General features: G+C 42.7%; 1 protein-coding gene across 1 annotated transcript in view; it reads right to left on the bottom strand.

The window, feature by feature from the left end:
- NLRP12L (NACHT, LRR and PYD domains-containing protein 3) overlaps nt 514–19,619 on the bottom strand; it is a 63,195-nt gene continuing 44,089 nt past the window's right edge. The window contains exon 14 of the mRNA XM_021079745.1: nt 514–2,113. Coding sequence (XP_020935404.1) covers nt 2,056–2,113 — 58 coding nt within the window. The 3' untranslated portion in view covers nt 514–2,055. The remainder of the gene's footprint in view (nt 2,114–19,619) is intronic.

Here is a 19,619-nt window from a genome sequence, read left to right as displayed (position 1 = left end):
TAGCTCTATTGATTGTTATAATCATTCCCCAAATTGTTCTCATCTAACCCTCTTAATTTATGGGTGAGGAAACTGAGACCCAGAAAATGAAACTAATTTTCCCAGAGTCATACAGCCAGTTAGTGACAGAATCAGGATACAGCTTAATTAACTATATCCCTTACAATAGCTTTATATATTGAATTCTCCAAGGACTATGCTGTGTCTCAAACATACTAAGTCATTTGGCAAATACTTGTATAAATGGATTTATAAGATTAGCACTTGCCACCTGCCAGGATTCCAGGGAGTGTGATGGTAAAAGGGTAAGTTTTTGTTTTGGTTTTGGTTTTTTGCTTTTTAGGGCCATACCTGGAGCATATGGAGGTTCCTAGGCTAGGGGTTGAATAGGAGCTGCAGCTGCTGGCCTGCGCCACAGCCACAGCAACGCCAGATCCAAGCCGCATCTGTGACCCACACCACAGCTCACAGCAACACTGGATCCTTAACCCACTGAGTGAGGTCAGGGATCAAACCCGCAACCCTATGGTTCCTAGTCGGATTCATTTCTGTGCACCACAACAGGAATTCCTAAACGGGCAAATTTTGATTGATGGGAAAAAGTGAAAAATTAGTCATGAGACAGCAAATAGTTAAGTGAATAAAACAGAGGGTAGAGGAAGAACGTAGCAAGTATATAAGCCTTCAAAATCCTCAACCCTTGGATATGAGAATAGAAATTATGTTCAGATGATATTCTGAATAATAGGAAGTAGGTAGCTATGTGGCTACATGAGTCTGGAACTTGAGAGATCAAAATCGGACCTGGAAACAGACTTGAAAGTTGTCAGCATAGAGGTTGAAGGTGAAACCACAGAACTAGCTGGGACCATGCTGGTAGAGTTGTTGAGAAGGGCACAGACACGCATGAAGACAGAAGACTGAACGGACAGCTGTTTAAGGAATAGTTACAGGAAGAAGAGTTTACAAAGGAGGCAAAGGGAAGCAGCAAGAGGAGTGGGAGGCAAACAAGGAGTGAGGAGCATAGGATCAAGGATCACTCTGCCATCAAAACCCCCTTATGTCACCTCCTTTCTCTAGACCTCACAGTCCGTGTCTAACATCGCTTGAATGTCCCCTGTGAGAATGTTAGAGTTGGACCTTTAAGGATTATTTACACCAGGGTATCTCAACCTTGACACCACCGATGTGTCGGGCCAGATAATTCTTTATTGTGGAGGGCTGTCCTGTGCATTGTAGGATGTTAGCTGCATCCTTTGCTTCTATACCCTAGATGCCAGTAGGACACTCCCCCTCCCCACCCCCACACCATGACAACCAAAAATGATTCTAGACAATGGTCTCCAGGTGATAATCACTGATCTACACAATCTTCCCATCTCTGAAATTCTAGCAGAGGACACCCAAGTGATGAACCTCAGGAAGGTGGTTAAAAGGGTCTGGAAGTCAAGCTAAAGATCTGGATGAGGGCACAGATTTGACAATTTATCAGCATATGGTGGGAGCTGAAGCCACAAGCATGGCTGAGATCACACCCAGGGACAGAGTATAGCATCAGAAGAGAACCAGACCCAGGACAGAACACTAGAAAGCACTGACAAGAGAATACAGAGAAGGAGGAATAATAATTCTATCAAAGTTACTACTATCCTTTACTACCATTTGCCATGTGCTGTTGACTATGTCAAGTGCTTCACAAGCATCATCTCATTTAGTGCTGAACAGAACTTTTTGAAGTAGGCATTATAATCTCCACTTCCCTAAGGAAGAAACAGGCCCAGACACATTAAGGAAGCCTGCACAAATGTATGCTGTTAGTCGGTGGCAGAGCCAGGATTCCAACCCAGGTTTGTCTGCCTTTGCAGTTCATACCTTTGCTCTCAGCAAACCTGGGAAAGCGAGTGGTCCTGGGATCCAAGGAATAGAGGAGAATAAAGAACGGAGCGAGCCATAGCATGAAATCCAGTCCAACAAGGTAGGCAGGTCAGAACAGTACAGAAAAAGTGCAGTAGATTAGCAACAAGGATGCCATGTGTGACCTTGGTGAGGATGGTTTCAGTAGGCGTGGGAATTCAGTAGGCGTGGGAATTCAGGCTGGATAACTGAGGAGAGACTGGGGAGGAAAGAAGTGAAAAAGCAAATTGAGTTCAGAACATTTAGATCTGAATGGAAGAGATAAGCTGATGGCTATAGGGAGGGAATGATCTGCTGCCTAAGGAGGTTTTTTTGTTTTGTTTTGTTTTGTTTTTGTCTTTTGTCTTTTTAGGGCTGCACCTGCGGCATATGGAAGTTCCCAGGCTAGGGGTCAAATAGGAGCTGCAGCTGCCAGCCTCTACCACGGCCACAGCAACGCGGGATCCGAGCCACATCTGCGACCTACACCACAGCTCATGGCAATGCCGGATCCTTAACCCTCTGAGTGAGGCCAGGGATCAAACCTGAGTCCTCGTGGATACTATGAGCCACAACGGGAACCCCAGGTTTTTTTCTTATTACAAAAGTTACATGTTTAGGAAGTTCCCTGGTGGCTCAGTGGGTTAAGGATCTGGTATTACCACAGCTGTGGCCCAGGCTGCAACTGCAGCACAGAGTCGATCCCTGGCCCAGGAATTTCACCATGCCACAGGTGCGGCAAAAAAAAAAAAGGACATGTTTAATATAAAAGATTTAGAAGACATTGTCAATGAATGGTATCCCACAAACCAGAAATAATCAGGGGTAATATTTTGGCATTTATCTTTCTGGCCCATCATTGTCCTATGCATACACGCACACATTTTTAGAAAAATGTTATCAAAGCATTCATACTGTTTTGTAATTTTTTTAATTAAAATACATTGTCAACACTTTACCATGATAAATGTTCTGTGTAAGCATCACTCTAGTATCTGCTGGCTATTCCTACAGGCCATGTTGAAACATCATTTTTCTCACTGTCAGCATCTTTCTCGTCTCTCCCCTTCTATTCTCTTCCATTCTTTTCCCTCCCCCTCTACAGACACACACACAGACATACACACACAGACATAAACACACATACACAAGCTGTCCTTCAGTGGAAGTGAAATTAATTCAAATAGACTTAATTTTAAAGAAAATATCAGTGAAATACTTGTTTGAAACGAGGATTTTTTAAGCTGAATGATACGTAAGCATATTTATACCTAGCAGTGTGTGTGTATGTGTGTGTGAGAGAGAGAGAGAGAGAGAAGCTAGTAGTAGACAGGGAAAGATTGAAGATACATCTGTGGCGGGTGGGGGGGGGGAATTATCTAGTGATGGATTGCAAAGTTCCAAAGAAGGAAGGAGGATACAGGGCACAGATGCCATGATTAACCTTAGACAGATGTCTGTTAAGTCTGTGAGAGGTGTATCAGGTTGGGTGGCAGGAAGTTGAGGTTATATCTGGCCTCTGTAACTATGGGAAAGTGAGAGTCAGGGGGAAGGGGGCTTAGGAAAACTGGTGAAGAGCTTCTTGGGTGAATAGGAGAGACAGCTAACAAAGGGCCCACAAAGGATCCATGACAGTGTGGAACGCCCAGTTGAGACTGAAGCCAATCCGCGTGCACAGGAGGTATACGTTTTGGTTTGATCTAGACTTGGGATTCTGCTACTATGCGGCTACAATGATGGACCAATGGCAAGCAGCTTGAAAATATTGGTAAGACAGTTGGCGGGGGTGAAAATAAAGAAGAGAGGGCTGACAGATTGCTTGAGAAATAATGGAGGGGTCAAAGGACTAGAGGGTTAAATGACTTAGGAGAATAACTGTAGTGACAATAAAGACTAGAGAGATAGAGGAGGTTTTGGTCAGAGAAGTGGAACTCTAGTCACCAGGGATGCCACAACCCTAAGCCACAAGGATTGAGACTGAAGGTACTTCTTCTGAGACCAATGCCACACTAGGCTAGGCCAGTACAGAAACTATAACTTGTGGGTTTGCCACCATGTTAATCCAAATAGGCAGAGACTAGAGATGCTAGACTGAAAGAAATCTGGTCATCAAGCTTGCTTTCCACTCTTGTCCAAGATCTGCTGAGACTGAATCCACCAGGCCCTCACTCTGGTTATCATCACTCCTCCTCCCACTGGCATCCATTCCACCAACATCCCCATAAAGCCTTGATCTAGCACTCATTCCTCCCCCACCCCCAGAAAATCCCCTCCTTAGCCACTGGAACTGCCTCACCATGGTCAGCAAACCCTCCTATACCTTCAGACACTTTATTAGGAGAGCCCTTCATCTGCTGACTTTCATTGAAACCTGGTGATTTCCTGTTCTCAAAACATGAAAAAGGGAGTTCCTGTTGTGGCTCAGTGGAAACGAATCTGACTAGCATCTACGACGACACAGGTTCAATCCCTGGCCTTGCTCAGTGGGTTAAGGATCCGGTGTTGCCATGAGCTGTGGTATAGGTCACAGACAAGGCTCAGATCCCGCGTTGTTGGGGCTGTGGTGTAGGCCAATGGCTATAGCTCCAATTCGACCCCTAGCCTAGGAACCTCCATATGCTGCAGGTGCAGCCCTAAAAAGCAACAAACAAACAAGCAAAAACCAAAAACATGACAAAGAATGGTATTGGTACCATGCTGACTCCCCACTTCTGCTTTCAGATCATTATGTCCCAGTGCTCTTGAAACAAAAACAAAAACTATAAAAACAGAATCCAATTCTTTGAGGCCACTTAATTATATGCCTTTCCTCCTCGTCACTCATCAAGTTACCTATGAGCCACTCCTCTTTAGTTACTCATGACTTTGGCCTCTGGCCCACAGCCTTTCTTCCCACCTCAAGCCCTAGCACTATCCTGAGTGATTTCAACATCCCCAAGGATAATCCATCCAACTTCTCAGTTCCTTGACCACTTTATATCAAAAGACCTTCTCTGAAAGAGGTGACACCTCAGTCACATACACTCACAGCCACACACCAGATCTTACTATTTCTTAAAACTGCTTCATTCCCCAAGTCATGAATTCACACATCCAATCTCCAGCCACCACCTCCTATTCCCACTTTTTCAACTAGCACCATGAAAATTCCTCAGCTCCTGAAGGCCACGGATCCCTCTACTTCCTCTTCTTTTTTATTGCCCTCATTACTTAGATTAGATGCAATGGTTTATCAACTCAGTATCATTCTTGCTAGTTCTTTTTTTATTTTTATTTATTTTTTCTTGTCTTTTTAAGGGCCAGCATATGGAGGTTCCCAGGCTAGGGTTGAATCGGAGCTGTAGACGCCGGCCTACGCCAGAGCCAAAGCAAGACAGGATCCAAGCCTCATCTGTGACCTACACCCCAGCTCACGGCAACGCCAGATCCTTAACCCACTGAGCAAGGCCAGGGATCGAACCCACAACCTCATGGTTCCTAGTTGGATTCGTTAACCACTGCGCCACGAGGGGAACTCCCATTCTTGCTACTTCCGAGCCCCCTTCCCTTGAACTGCTTTCGTAAAAGCCCTACCTGCTAAAGTCAACTCTGTCTTCTCTGTACCTGCACCTGAGCACTCCTAGAGGAAGTTGCAGAACAAATATTTCAAATATTCTCTGTCTCCTTAAACCCCAGTTCCCCCTCATGTACCTCCTCCCTTCACAACCACCTCTACTCTCAGCAGTTCTTCTAACATCACAAAGACAATTTTCTGTTTCCATCTTTCTCTTATTCTCTTCTGCTACATTAGAAAAAAAAAAAAAAACATGTGTTACTTCTCTCCACTGGCAATCGCTCTGTGTATACTTTTGATCCCGTTGTCTGCTGTCTGGATGGTCCCTTATCTTTCCCATTCGTTCAATTTTTTTTCTTTCCATTGGATCCTTCTCAACAGGTTTAACCATGTTGAAGTGTCTCCATTAAAAACAAAACAAAACTTGCTTCATCCCACACTTAACTCAAACCACCACCTTCTATTTCACAGCCAAACTTCTTGAGAGAGTGGTCTTTTCTTACAGCCATTATTTCCTCAGTCCACTTCCCTCTAATTTCCAGCCCCTTTACTACAGCAAAACAGCTCCTGCCCATGTCACAATAATTTCTATATTGTCAAAAGTCATGGGAATTTTTCATTTCTCATCTTGCTAGATTTCTTGGCAGCATTTGACCAGTTGATCACTTTCTCCTTCTTGAAACATTCACCTCCTTGGCTTTTCTAAAAATTGAAATTATTGTAAGGTAATTGTAGATCCACATGCAGTTAGAAGAAATAGTCCAGAGAGATCTCATGTACCCTTCACCTAGTTTTTCCCAATGGTAATATCCTGCAAAAGCATTCTATAACATCCTAACCAGAATATTGACACTGATAGTCAAAATACAGAACAGTCCCACCACCACAAGGATCTCTCACGGTGCCCTTTAATAGCTACACCCACTTCTCTCCCAGATCCTTGCTCTTCCCCACCCCCTCCCTTAGCTTGTAGTCTGTCCGCTGTTTCTTGTCTCTTTTTTTTTTTTTTTTTTTTTTTTTTGTCTTTTTCTAGGGCGGCACCTGTGGCATATGGAGGTTCCCAGGCCAGGGGTCTGATCGGAGCTGTAGCTGCCAGCCTACGCCAGAGCCATGGCAACATGGGATCTGAGCCATGTCTGTGACCTACACCATAGCTCGCGGCAACGCCAGATCCTTAACCCACTGAGCGAGGCCAGGGATCGAACCCGCAACTCCATGGTTCCTAGTTGGATTCGTTAAACACTGAGCCACGACAGGAACCCGTTTCTAAATTTGGTCATTTCAAGAATGTTATATACATGGAATCATAAAGTGTGTAACTTTTTGAGATTGGCTTTTTTCACTCAGCATAATTCTCTGAAGACTCATCTGGGTCACTGCATACATTGGATAGTTCACTCCTTTTTCTTGCAGAGTGGCATTCCAGGGTATGGACATACCATGGTTTATTTAACCTGTTCTCTATTCACTTGTTGAAGGACATTTGGGTTGTTTCCAGTGCAGAGCTATTATTAATAAGACTCTAATGAACATTCACATAGAGGTTGTTGTGTGAACATAAATTTCCATTTCTCTGAGATAAATGCCCAGGAGTTACTTACTGGGACATATAGTAGCTGCATGTTTAGTTTTATAAGAAACTGCCAAACTGTTTTCCAGACTGGCTGTATTTGTTACTTTTTTATTCCCAGCAGCTATATATGAGGGATTTTTTTAAGTCTCCATCCATGTGGTTATTTGACACATATATACCCTCTTCAGTGAAATAGCTGTTCATGTCTTTTTCCCATTTTGTCTTTTTTTTTTTTTGCCATTTCTTGGGCCGCTCCTGTGGCATATGGAGGTTCCCAGGCTAGGGGTCGAATCGGAGCTGAAGCCGCTGGCCTACACCAGGGCCACAGCAATGCAGAATCCGAGCCACGTCTGCAACCTACACCACAGCTCACGGCAACGCCGGGTCCTTAACCCACTAAGCAAGGGCAGGGATCGAACCCGCAACCTCATGGTTCCTAGTCAGATTCGTTAACCACTGTGCCACAACGGGAACTCCCTTTTTCCCATTTTCTAATTGGACTGTTTGGTTTTTTACTGTTGAGGGTTTTTTATTTTATTGGAATACAGTTGACTTACAATGTTGTACTAGCTTCAGGTGTACAGCAAAGTGAATTGGTTTTATATATACAGCCATTCTTTTTTCCCATATAGTTTATTACAAACTATTGAGTAGACGTCCCTGAACTATACTTAATGTTGAGTTTTGAGAGTTCTTCACATATTTTAGGCTCAAGTCCTTTATTGGATATACAGTTTGTGAAACTTTTCCTGATTCGTAGCTTGTCTTTTCATTTTTATTTATTTATTTTTTTTGGCCACGCCTGTGGCATTTGGAAGTTCCCAGGCCAGGGACTGAACCCATGCCACAGCAGCGACCCAAGCCACTACAGTGACAATGCTGGATCCCTAACCTGCTGGGCCACAAGGGGAACTCTTTAATCTTCTTAGCAGAGTTTTTCATTTTAAATTGTTTTAAATTTTGCCTAGCCTTATATCCTAAAGATTTTCTCCTATGCTTCTTCTAAAGTTCTACAGTTTTGTATTTTGCATTTAAGTTTGCGATTCATTTAAATTTTTGTATAAGGTGTGAAGTTTAGGCTAAGGTTTCTTTTTTTTTCTTTTTTTTTTAACTATGAATGTCCAATTACTCTGACACTATTTGTTGAAAAGGCTATCCTTCCTTCATTGAACAGCTTTGGAAAAAAAATTGGGGCATGTTTTTTAAAAAATAAATTTTATTGGAATATAGTTGACTTGGAAAGTTTTGTGTGTGGGTCTATTTTTAGGTTCTCTATTCTGTTTCAATGATCTATGTGTTTCTCCCTCTTCCAAGGCCACATTATCTTGATTACCATAACCATGTCGTAGAAGCCTTAATAAATGATGTCTATTTTGTTCCCCACTGTACCCTCAGCTCCTTGAACAGGGTCTAGAAAACTGTAGATACACAGCTCATTTTGAGGTGGAACGATTTTGAGTAAGGTCAATGTCACAAGCTATGCTATTTAATAGAAACTTCTTTAATGATGGAGGTTTTCTCTATCTGCATTATCAAATATGGTAGCCACTAGCCATATGTTGACTACTGAGCACTCGAAATGTCACTAGTGCAACTGAGGAACATATTTTAATTTTTTATTTAATTATGGTTAGTTTCAACTTCAGAAGCCACCTAGTGGCTATGTATTGGGTTGCACGGATCTAGAGAGTAGCCATGAAAGAGGGTGACTAAAATGGAATTGGATCAAAGTCATTAGGTTTTAAGAAGTCAAGAAGTGCTAGGCCAAAATTTTGGATGAATAAAACAGATAAACAGTGACGCCCCCAAGGACAAGGACATAAATATTGGCAGGGAAGGCTGTGTGTTAAAAGCTATAAGGCTTAATTTACTTTGGGAGCATGACCAGTGTCTAAGCAAGAGAAATGAGACTGTGGGAAGTGACTGATTAAGCCAGCACGTGCCTTAGTGTTGTTTCCAGCAGGGCAGAGAAACGATGGCCTGGAAGCTGCCTCAAGAAAGCAGGAGGATGCAAGTTACTCCTGAAGTCTTTATAAATGAGTGTCCTTGGCAAAATGTCAGAGTCAGCGAGGGCAAGAAGGAGCAAATAGCACTTGGTAATGGTGACCACAAAGAACATGTAGGAGAGCTTGTTTATCACACAACAAAAGATTTGAGGGACACATTAGAAATATTTGTGAGGGAAAGGAGTTATGGGATGAAGAGCTGGGGAGAAGAAGCCCAAAATAGTACAGGCCCACCTTGGAGATATTGCAGGTTCAGTTCCAGACTGCTGCAATAAAGCAAATACTGCAATGAAATGAGGCACATGATTTTTTTGGTTTCCCAGTGCATATAAAAGTTATGTTTACACGATACTATCGTCTACTAAGTGTGCAGTAGCATTATGTCTAAAAAACAACTTACATAGCTTAATTTTAAAAATATTTTATTGCTGAAAAATATCAACCATCATGTGAGCTGTCAGTGAGTTGTAAGCTTTTTTTGCTTGTTGAGGGGCTTGCCTCGATGTTGACAGCTGCTGGCTGATCAGGGTGGTGTTTGCTGAAGTTTGAGGTGGCTATGGCAATTTCTTAAAATAAAACTGCAATGAAGTCTGCAGCACCAATTGACTCTTCCTTTCATGAACAGTTTCTCTGTAGCATACAATCCTGTTTGATGGTATTTTACCTGCAAGAGAACTTCTTTGAAAAATGGTGTCAGTCTTCTCAAACTCTGACACTGCTTGATCAACTACGCTTATTATTCTAAATCCTTTGTTGTCATTTCAAAGATCTTCACAGCATCTTCCCCCAGGAGTAAGTTCTATCTAAAGAAATCCATTTCTGGGAGTTCCCATTATGGTGCAGCGGAAATGAATCTGACTAATATCCTTGAGGATCCTGGTTCAATCCTTGGCCTTGCTCAGTGGGTTGGGAATCCGGCATTGCCATGAGCTGCGATGTAGCTTGCAGATACAGCTCATATCTGGATGTGGTGTAGGCCAGCAGCTGTGGCTCCAATTTGACCTGTAGCCTGGGAACCTCCATATGCCTCAGGTGCAGCCCTAAAAAAAGCAAAAAAAAAAAAAGATCAATTTCTTTTCTTATTCATAAGAAGCAACTCCTCATCCATTCAAGTTGTATCATGAGATTGAAGCCATTCAGTCACATCTTCAGGCTCCACTTCTAATTCTAGTTCTCTTATTATTTCCACCACATCTGCAGTGACTTCCTCCACTGAAGTCTTGAACCCCTCAAAGTCATCATAAAGGTTGGAGTCAACTTCTTCCAAACTCCTGTTAATGTTGATATTTTTATCTCTTTCCACGAATCACGAGTGTTCTTTTTTTGGGGGGGGGGGCATACCCACAGTGTACGGAAGTTCCCGGGCCAGGAATCAGATTGAACTGGCAACGCCACAGAGATAAGCCAGATCACAAACCTATTGCAACGACAGGAGGAACTCCATGAATGTTCTTAATAGCATCTAGAATGGTGAATTCTTTTCAGAAGGTTCTCCATTGACTTTGCTCAGATCCTTCAGAGGAATTACCATCTGTGGCAGCTATAGCCTTGTGGAATGTATTTCTTAAGTAATGAGACTTGAAAGTCAAAATTACTCCTTGATCCCTGACCTAAAGAATGAATATTGTGTTAGCTGTGAGGAAAACAACATTAATCTTATTGGACAGCTCCATTGGAGCTCTTGGGTGACCAGGTGCATGATCAGTAGCAATATTTTGAAGGGAATCTTTTTTTTCTGAGCAGTAGGTCCTGACAGTGGGCTTAAAAAATTCAGCAAACCATGTTGTAAACAGATGTGCTATCATCCAGGCTTTGTTATTCCATTTTTAGAGCATAGGCAGAGTAGATTTAAAATAATCGCTAAGGGGAATTCCTGTCGTGGCTCAGCGGTTAATGAACCCGACTAGCATCCATGAAGACGTGAGTTCAAGCCCTGGCCTCGCTCAGTGGGTTAAGGATCTAGCATTGCCATCAGCTGTGGTGTAGGTCACAGACATGGCTGGGATCCTGCATTGCTGTGGCGGTGGTGTAGGCTGGCGGCTACAGCTCCGATCGGACCTGGGAACCTCCATATACCACAGGTGTGGCCCTAAGAAGACAATGAATAAATAAATAAATAAATAACATAACATAACATAATCGCTAAGGACTCTAGGATTTTTGGAATCCTAAAATGAGCATCAACTTCAGCTTAAAGTCACCTACTGTCCCTAACAAGCATCAGCCTGTCCTTTGAAGCTTTGAAGCCAGGTATTGACTTCTCCTCTCTAGCTATATAAATCCTAGATGTCATCCTCTTCCAATAGAAGATTGTTTTATCTACATTGAAAATCGATTGTTTAGTGTAGCCACCTTCATTAATTACCTTAGCTGGATCAGGATAACTTGCTGCAGCTTCTCTGTCAGCACCTCCTGTGAAGACCTTGCCCTTTGATGTTATGGAGATGGCTTCTTTCCTTAGACCTCATGGACCAACCTCTACTAGCTTCAAACTTTTCTTCTGCAGCCTTCACAACCTTGAGGAAAGTTGGGACCTTGCTCTAGATGACGCTTTGCTTAAGGAAATGTGGCTAGTTTGAGCTTCTGTCCAGACCACAAAAACTTTCTCCACACCAGCAATAAAACTGCTTCACTTTCTTACCATTCGTGTGTTCACCGGAGTAGCTTCTTATTCCCTTCAAGAACCCTGCCTTTGTATTTGCGTTTGGTGCAAAAGGCCTAGCTTTCAGCCCATATCAGCTTTCGACATGTCTTCCTCACTAAGCATAATTGTTTCTAGTTTTGATTTAAAGTGAAAGACAAGTGACTCTTCCTTTCACTTGGATACTTAGAGGCCATTATAGGGTTGGCCTACTTTCAATATTGTTGTGTCAAGGAGGGGAAGAGAGGTGTGAAACAGCTTGTCAGTGGGGCTGTCAGAAAACACCCAACATTTACTGGTTAAGTTTTCTGTCTTCCATGAGTGTAGTTCACAACACACACTCCCCCCAAATTACAAGAGTAACATCAAAGATCGCAGATCACCATAACAAATATAATGTTATTTTAAAAGTATGAAATATTGTGAGAATTACCAAAATGTGGCACAGAGCTACAAAGTGAGCAAGTGCAAAATGGCATCAATAGACCTGTTCAACACAGGGCTGCCACAAATTTTCAATTTGTAAAAACAACAACAACAACAACAACAACAAAACCTAGTATCTGTGAAGCACAATAAAATGAGGTATGCCTGTATGAGAATGTGAGATATGTGACTGCAGCAAGCCTGCTCTCCAAAACTGCCAAGGTGGTGACAGAGCTGGTCCCTTGGGGAAAAAAAAAAAAATCTCTGTTGCCCTGATTATGAAGTCCATAATAGGAGTTCCTGCTGTGGCACAAAGGGATCGGCAACAACTTGGGAGCACTAGGACACAGGTTCCATTCCTGATCTAGAACAGTGGGTTAAGGATCTGGCTTAGGTCGAAACTATGGTTCAGATCTGATCCCTGGCCCAGGAACTCCATATGCCTCAGGGCAGCCAAAACAAAAAAAGAAAGAAAAGGAAAAAATAATAATGAATTCCGTAATATTTAGCTTTTGAACTTTTTTTTTAAAGGAAAAGTGACTTTCTGTAAACCTGCAATATATATTAAACCTTGTATAAAAGTTGATGTTTTGCAGTTCCCATTGTGGCTCAGTGGAAACGAATCTGACTAGTATCCACGAGGACACAGGTTCGATCCCTGGCCTTGCTCAGTGGGTTAAGGATCCAGAGTTGCCATGAGTTGTGGTATAGGTCACAGACTCGACTCAGATCTGGCATTGCTGTGGCTGTGGCGTAGGCCAGCGGCTACAGCTCCAATTCGAATCCTAGCCTGGGAACCTCCATGTGCCATGTGTGCGTACCCCATCCAAAAAAAAAAAAGTTGTTTTATATAATAAATGTTTTTTATTGTGGTAAATTACGCAGAACAAAAAATGTACCATTTTATCTATTTGTGGTGGTGGCCAATGATGGGACTCTAGAGGTCTTCACTGTTCTCAAGGTTCCAAATGCAAAGAAAGTACAGTGTCAAGATGCTTCAGACCAAGTGCTGGATGAGGTACACATGATCTTAAAGCAGCTCGTGGCTCTGGTTTGTAGGCTCTGAGGTGAGTGCAGATACCTTTAGTTCTCTCAAAAAAAAGCCATAAGTGGAGTTCCTGTCGTGGTGCAGTGGTTAACGAATCCGACTAGGAACCATGAGGTTGCGGGTTCCATCCCTGGCCTTGCTTGGTGGGTTAACGATCCGGCGTTGCCATGAGCTGTGGTGTAGGTTGCAGACGTGGCTCGGATCCCACATTGCTGTGGCTCTGGCGTAGGCTGCTTGGGAAGCTCCATATGCCACGGGAGCGGCCCTAGAAAAGGCAAAAAAAAAAAAAAAAAAAAAAAAAAAAGACCAAAAAAAGCCATAAGTAGATGTTCAATCCAGTTTTTTCTACCTCTGAAGAGTCCGATTAAGACACTGTTCTGAGCCACAGAAGTTAATGAAGCTTCTACTAGCCTTGTTTCCTCATCTGTAAAATTCAGTAATCATCCCAAAGTTGTCACAATGATTAAATATACATAGAATATATATCTATTTTGCATACATATTCATACATATGAATGTGTAGCATCTGACACATAGGATGCTCTCGATAACTGGCCGCTGTTATCGTTACTATGTTACGGTCCTGATCCAACACCACTTCCTAGCAGGGCAATTAGAACAATCCACATCGCCCCTCTGTTCAACTGTAATCTCGTTAAGGGCAAAGCCTGTGCCTACTCAAGGTTTTATACCCCATAGGCCCAGCACATAGTTAGAAGTGCATATACATTTGTTGATTGAAAAATCCTTCCTTTATGTCTACCTCCTCCTTCCTCCAACCCCAGCCCGAGTCTAATATGAATACTTGTGTGGGTGTTAAGAGCACAGGTCCTGGGGTGAGATAGGTCCAAATTTTGGCTCTGCCAGTTACCTACATGACCTTTGGCAAATTACTTGACCACTCTGCATCTCATAAAGAACATAAAGAAAAGAAATAGCTACATCAGAGGATTAAATGAGAAAATATAGCAAAGCCCAATGCCTGTCACAATTGAGTGCTTGAACAGTAATCATTCCTGCTACTACTACTATTATGATGATCTGTTTCCTTCAGAAGAGAGGCCATGCCTCCCCTCCACCGTCTCCCCATCATTCTGATGGGGATTAGAAGTGGCTTGGTGTGAGAGAGTGTGATACCTATACCCCAGGGAATGGAACTTTTTCTTTTTTTTTTTTTTTGGAGGAGGGATGGAACTTTTTTTTCAAGGAAGATTTCCTGGATTGGAAAAGCAAGAAGGAGCTAAGTGAGCAAGAGAAACTGAACCAACCATAAATAAAACTAAGAGGTGGGTGACACTTGTTTGTGGGGCCCCCTTCCATGCCCAGGTTATATTACCTCCCTCTCCAATTTAGGCTTTTACTGACGTGCCCACACAGGCTTCCACGTGGTCTGCCAGTGCTCTAGAACCTTCCCCTCTTCTCATCTCATCACAGCCAAAGCTCACTTGTTCTCTATGTCCTAGACTTTTAGAAACCAATCAGGAACTAATTCACTAACCTGAGATGAGATGTTAACAGGCTGTGAATAGTTTCTTGTTTCCTCCCCGTACAGTGCCTTTGAGCCCCTTAACTCATGAGAGAGACTGACTTGTAAAAATTGCAGGTCTGGGTCGGGAGGAGAGGGAGGAAAGGGGGAGGGTCTTTGGGCAAAGAAAACTTCCATGCTGCACAGGCAACTGCTCACTTGGCCCTTGGTGAAATTGAGTCTTTTTTTTTTTTTTTTTTTTTGCTTTTTAGGGCCACACCCTTGGCATATGGAGGTTCACAGGCTAGGGGTTGAATCAGAGCCGCAGCTGCCAGCCACAGCCATAGCAATGCCAGATCTGAGCCACGTCTGAGATGTGCACCACAGCTCATGGCAACGTTGGATCCTTAACCCACTGAGTGAAGCCAGGGATCGAACCCACATCCTCATGGATACTAGTCAGGTTCGTTTCCACTGCGCCACAACAAGAACTCCCAGAGCAGAGTCTTAAGCAGAAGAAAACAAAGTGGAATGGCAGATCCTTCCTAATAAGCTCCTTTGATGCTGTCAAAATGCCAACAACCACAATAAATGCCTCGAAGTTGCAGCCACCCTCTTTAGCATTCACGCTCACTGTCACTCTCATTGGTGCTACCTTTTTTTTTTTCCCACTTTTGCCTGCCCCACAGCATAGGGAGCTCCTGGGTCAGGGATCAGATCCGAGCCTCAGTCTCGACCTAAGAAGAAGCTGTGGCAATGCCAGATCGTTAACCCACTGTGCCAGGCCAGGGATTGAACTCTCTTTCCAGTGCTCCCAAGATGCTGCCAACCCAGTTGTGCCAGATCGGGAGCTTCTGCGCTACCTTTTTTTATTCTTCCTCTTTTAGGTTTCCCCAAGCCCTGTTTGCAGAGCCAGAGTCAAATTCAGAGTCCAGGTGCCACCTACGTTTGCCACAAGCTGGTAGACCAGACTCCAGCTTTCTGTCATCCTTGAGCCTCCATTACAGGCCTGCCTCTCTCAGGTCATCTGCTACCCAGGACATTTCTGAACACCCACCACATGTAAGGTCCCATCTTTCCTCTGGCTACTACTAAGATTATGTAATATGTGGAGCTTTATGCACAAATGTGCCACTAGTTATCTCCCAGAAAGAGATATAGTTGGGCAATTTTCCCAAGAACAGAGAGAGCTTTCGGTTAATTTATTCACTTGGTGCCTTTTTTAAAAAAATGTATAAACACCAGGGTGATTAACTATCATGGCTTGCTCAAGACTGAAGAGTCTCCTGGAATGTTCAGGAATCAAGAGAGTCCTGGACAAACTGGGATGGTTAGTTGCCCTCAAACATTTATTGACTGCCCTTCATGACCTTAGGTACTGATGGTTGCCTTCCAGGACAGCATTGAATGGCAGGGCAAGTGACACTGTAAGGCAGAAACGTGCTGGTAGATTTTTGACCAGGGGGAGGAGGAGCGGGAGGGGGAGGAGGAGAGGGAGGAAGGAGGAAGAGAGGGAGGAGGAGAGAGAGGAGAGGGAGGGGGAGAGGGAGGGGGAGAGGAAGGAGGAGAGGGAGGAGGAGAGGGAGGGAGAGGAGGAGGAGGAGGAAGAAAGGGAGGAGGGGGAGGGAGAGGAGGAGAGGGAGGGGCAGAGGGAGGTCCTTAGATAGCATTTCCCAATTTCTGTTTGTAAACACTCCCACTATGGCCAACGTCAAGCTACCAAAGAAAGGCAGGGTAGAACATCATTATTTAGCATTTCCACTACACAAATACAAATATGTGAATAACCTCAAGAGAACAGATGAGAAGTTCCCACTGTGGCACAACCGGATGGATTGGCAGTGTCTAGGGAGTGCTGAGACATAGGTTAGATCCCTTGCCTGGCACAGTGGGTTAAGGATCTGGCATTGCTGCAGCCACGGCTTAGGCCTGATTCCTGGCCCAGGAGTTACATATGCCTCAGGATGGCCAAAAAAGAAAAAAAAAAGACCACAGATGATAGTAAAATGTGATAAAAATAATTAGGAAGTTATGAGTTTAGAATATTTATTACCTTTAATAAAACTTATTTAATTACAAGTTTGTATCATATGAATTTTTAAATAATGGCCTTAACAACTGACTTGCAAAATTCCTAAAAATGTAACCATCAACTTTTCACCAGTCAGTATGAGCCAGTTCCAGCACATCACTGAAAGAACCTGCCCCTTTGCATCATGTACTGGTATGCCATGCAAGACTGAAAACCAACTATTTGCAACATATTCCTTTGATCTGAGTTCCGCCTTTAGTATATGTACTAAGATGAGCAAAACCAGGAATAAGGACACTTAAATTCTAATTCTAGTCTTATCATGAATAGGCTGTGTGACCTTGACTTCCTTGACTTGTTTGGATCCTAGGTTCCTTATCTGTGGCATAAGGAGCTTAGACAAACGATGCTCTTAAATGACTCTTCCAGACATGTTTGTGTGTCGTTGTATGCGTATATGTGTTTACAGCTCTACTGAGGTATAATTCACATACAACAAGATGGATATATTTTAAGAGTACAATTTGGAGTTCCCATCATGGCGCAGAGGAAACGAATCCGACTAGGAACCATGAGGTTGTGGGTTCGATCCCTGGCCTTGCTCAGTGGGTTAAGGATCCGGTGTTGCCATGAGCTGTGACGTAGGTTGCAGACTTGGCTCAGATCCTGTGTTGCTGTGGCTATGGCGTAGGCCGGCGGCTACAGCTCTGATTAGACCCCTAGACTGGGAACCTCCGCATGTGGCCCTCAAAAGACAAAAAGAAAAAGACAATTTGATGAGCTTTGACTGAAATCATCATACAAACAAGGTGAGCATATCCATCACACACACAAGTTTTCTCGTGCACCTTTATAATTCATCCCTTCCTCTTCACCACTGTCACTAGGTAACCACTAATCTGCTGACACTAGAATACTTTCCATTTCCTAGAATTTTATAAAATGGAATTATACAGTATGAGTGTATTATGCTCTTATCTTTATTTCCTTTTTCTGTTTACTTTAAGTTTGATCTCCTTTCCTAATTTCTTGTGGTCACTAATCTAAAAACTTTCTTTCCTAAAATAGCAGTTAGAATATAGATTTCCATCTAAGTACTGTGTTAGCTATATCCCACAAATTTGTATGGATCATGTTTTTATTTTAATTCTTTTTAACTTCCTAATTTGCCTAAGACTTACTCTTCAGCCATGTATTATTTAGAAGGATGTGATTATTTTTCCAAATATTTGGAGGCTTTTCCATATATCCTTTTACTGACTTTTTAATTTAACTCCATTGTGGTCAGAGAACACACTTTGTATGACTTGAATCCTTTAACTTTCTTTATTGAGACTTATTATATGATCTAGGTATGGTCTATCCCGGCTAAGTGTTCAATGAAGACTTGTAAAGAATGTTTTATGCTGTTGTTGGGTTAAGTGTTACATAGATATCAATTAGGTCAAATATATTATTGGTGTTATGCAGATTTTCTATATTTTTATCCTCTGTCTTTTTGGTCTATCCATTATTGAGAATTATGTTGAAGTATCTGACCAAAATTGTGGATTTGTCTATTTCTCCTTGTTCAGTTTTTGCTTCTTGCATTTTGAATTTGTTATTAAGATGCATATATATTTAGGACTGTTATGTCCTCAAGATGAATTAACCACATTATTATTATTATTATTATTATTATTATTATTTTGCTTTTTAGGGCCACACTCGTGGCATATGGAAGTTCCCAGGCTAGGGTCTGATCAGAGCTGTAGCTGCCGGCCTACACCACAATCACAGCAACATGGGATCTGAGCCACAGCTGACCTACACCACAGCTCACCACAGCAACACCAGATCCCTGATCCACTGAGTGAGGCCAGGGATCAAACCCGAGTCCTCATGGATACCAGTCAGATTCGTTTCTGCTGCACCACAACAGGAACTCCCACTTTATCATGATGAAACGGCCTTCTTTATCTCTGTTAATAGTCTTTGCTTTGCAATCTATGTTCTTGGATAATGATACAGGCACTCTAGCTTTTTAAAAATTAATGTTAACACGGTGTACCTTTTCCCTATCTTTTATGTTTAACTTATTTGTGTTTTTATATTTAAAGTGGGTTATCTATAGGTAGCATAGGTTGAGTCGTTAAAAAATTTTTTTTCCATTCTTCTAATCTCAGCCTTTGAATTGGGTTGCTCTGAGACCATTAACTTTAATATGACTACTAATATGGTTCTGTTTAAAACTACCATCTTATTTTTTAATCTGTCCCAACTCTGCCTGTTATCCAATGTCTGGAAACTGTTTCCCATATTTTGTCCCTTTTTTGAATTGTTAATGTGAGAAGGTAAATCTACTGTTACTTCATCACTGCTGTGAGTAGAAGTCCTCCGTGTTTTTCACACCAATTTGTTATTTGGACATTTGTTACTATACATATAGACACAGACATTAGTCTTGTCTTTATACAAGTGCCAAATATATTCCTCTGGTTTATCAATAGTCTTTTAATTTTATCAGTAGTCTCTTAATTTTATTTAAGATGATTTTTTAATACAGAGTTTCTGTTTGGCCACATCTGGAGCACGTGGAAGTTCCCAGGCCAGGTATCAAATCCGTGCACAGCGGCAACCCAAGCCACTGCAATGACAATGCCAGATCCTTAACCCACCGTGCCACAGGAGAACTTCATGAGAGATTTTAATTTATTTTTATTTACTTTTATTTTTTTGTCTTTTTGCTATTTCTTTGGGCCGCTCCCACAGCATATGGAGGGTCCCAGGCTAAGGGTCCAATCGGAGCTGTAGCCGCCAGCCTACGCCACAGCCACAGCAACGCAGGGTCCAAGCCGTGTCTGCGACCTCCACCACAGCTCACGGCAACGCTGGATCGTTAACCCACTGAGCAAGGGCAGGGACCGAACCCGCAACCTCATGGTTCCTAGTCGGATTCGTTAACCACTGCGCCACGACAGGAACTCCCATGAGAGATTTTTA

This window comes from Sus scrofa, chromosome X (genome assembly GCF_000003025.6).
Source record: "Sus scrofa isolate TJ Tabasco breed Duroc chromosome X, Sscrofa11.1, whole genome shotgun sequence".
Lineage (NCBI taxonomy): Eukaryota > Metazoa > Chordata > Mammalia > Artiodactyla > Suidae > Sus > Sus scrofa.
The sequence above is the reverse complement of the archived record's forward strand: the minus strand, read 5'-3'. Positions and strand labels throughout refer to the sequence as shown.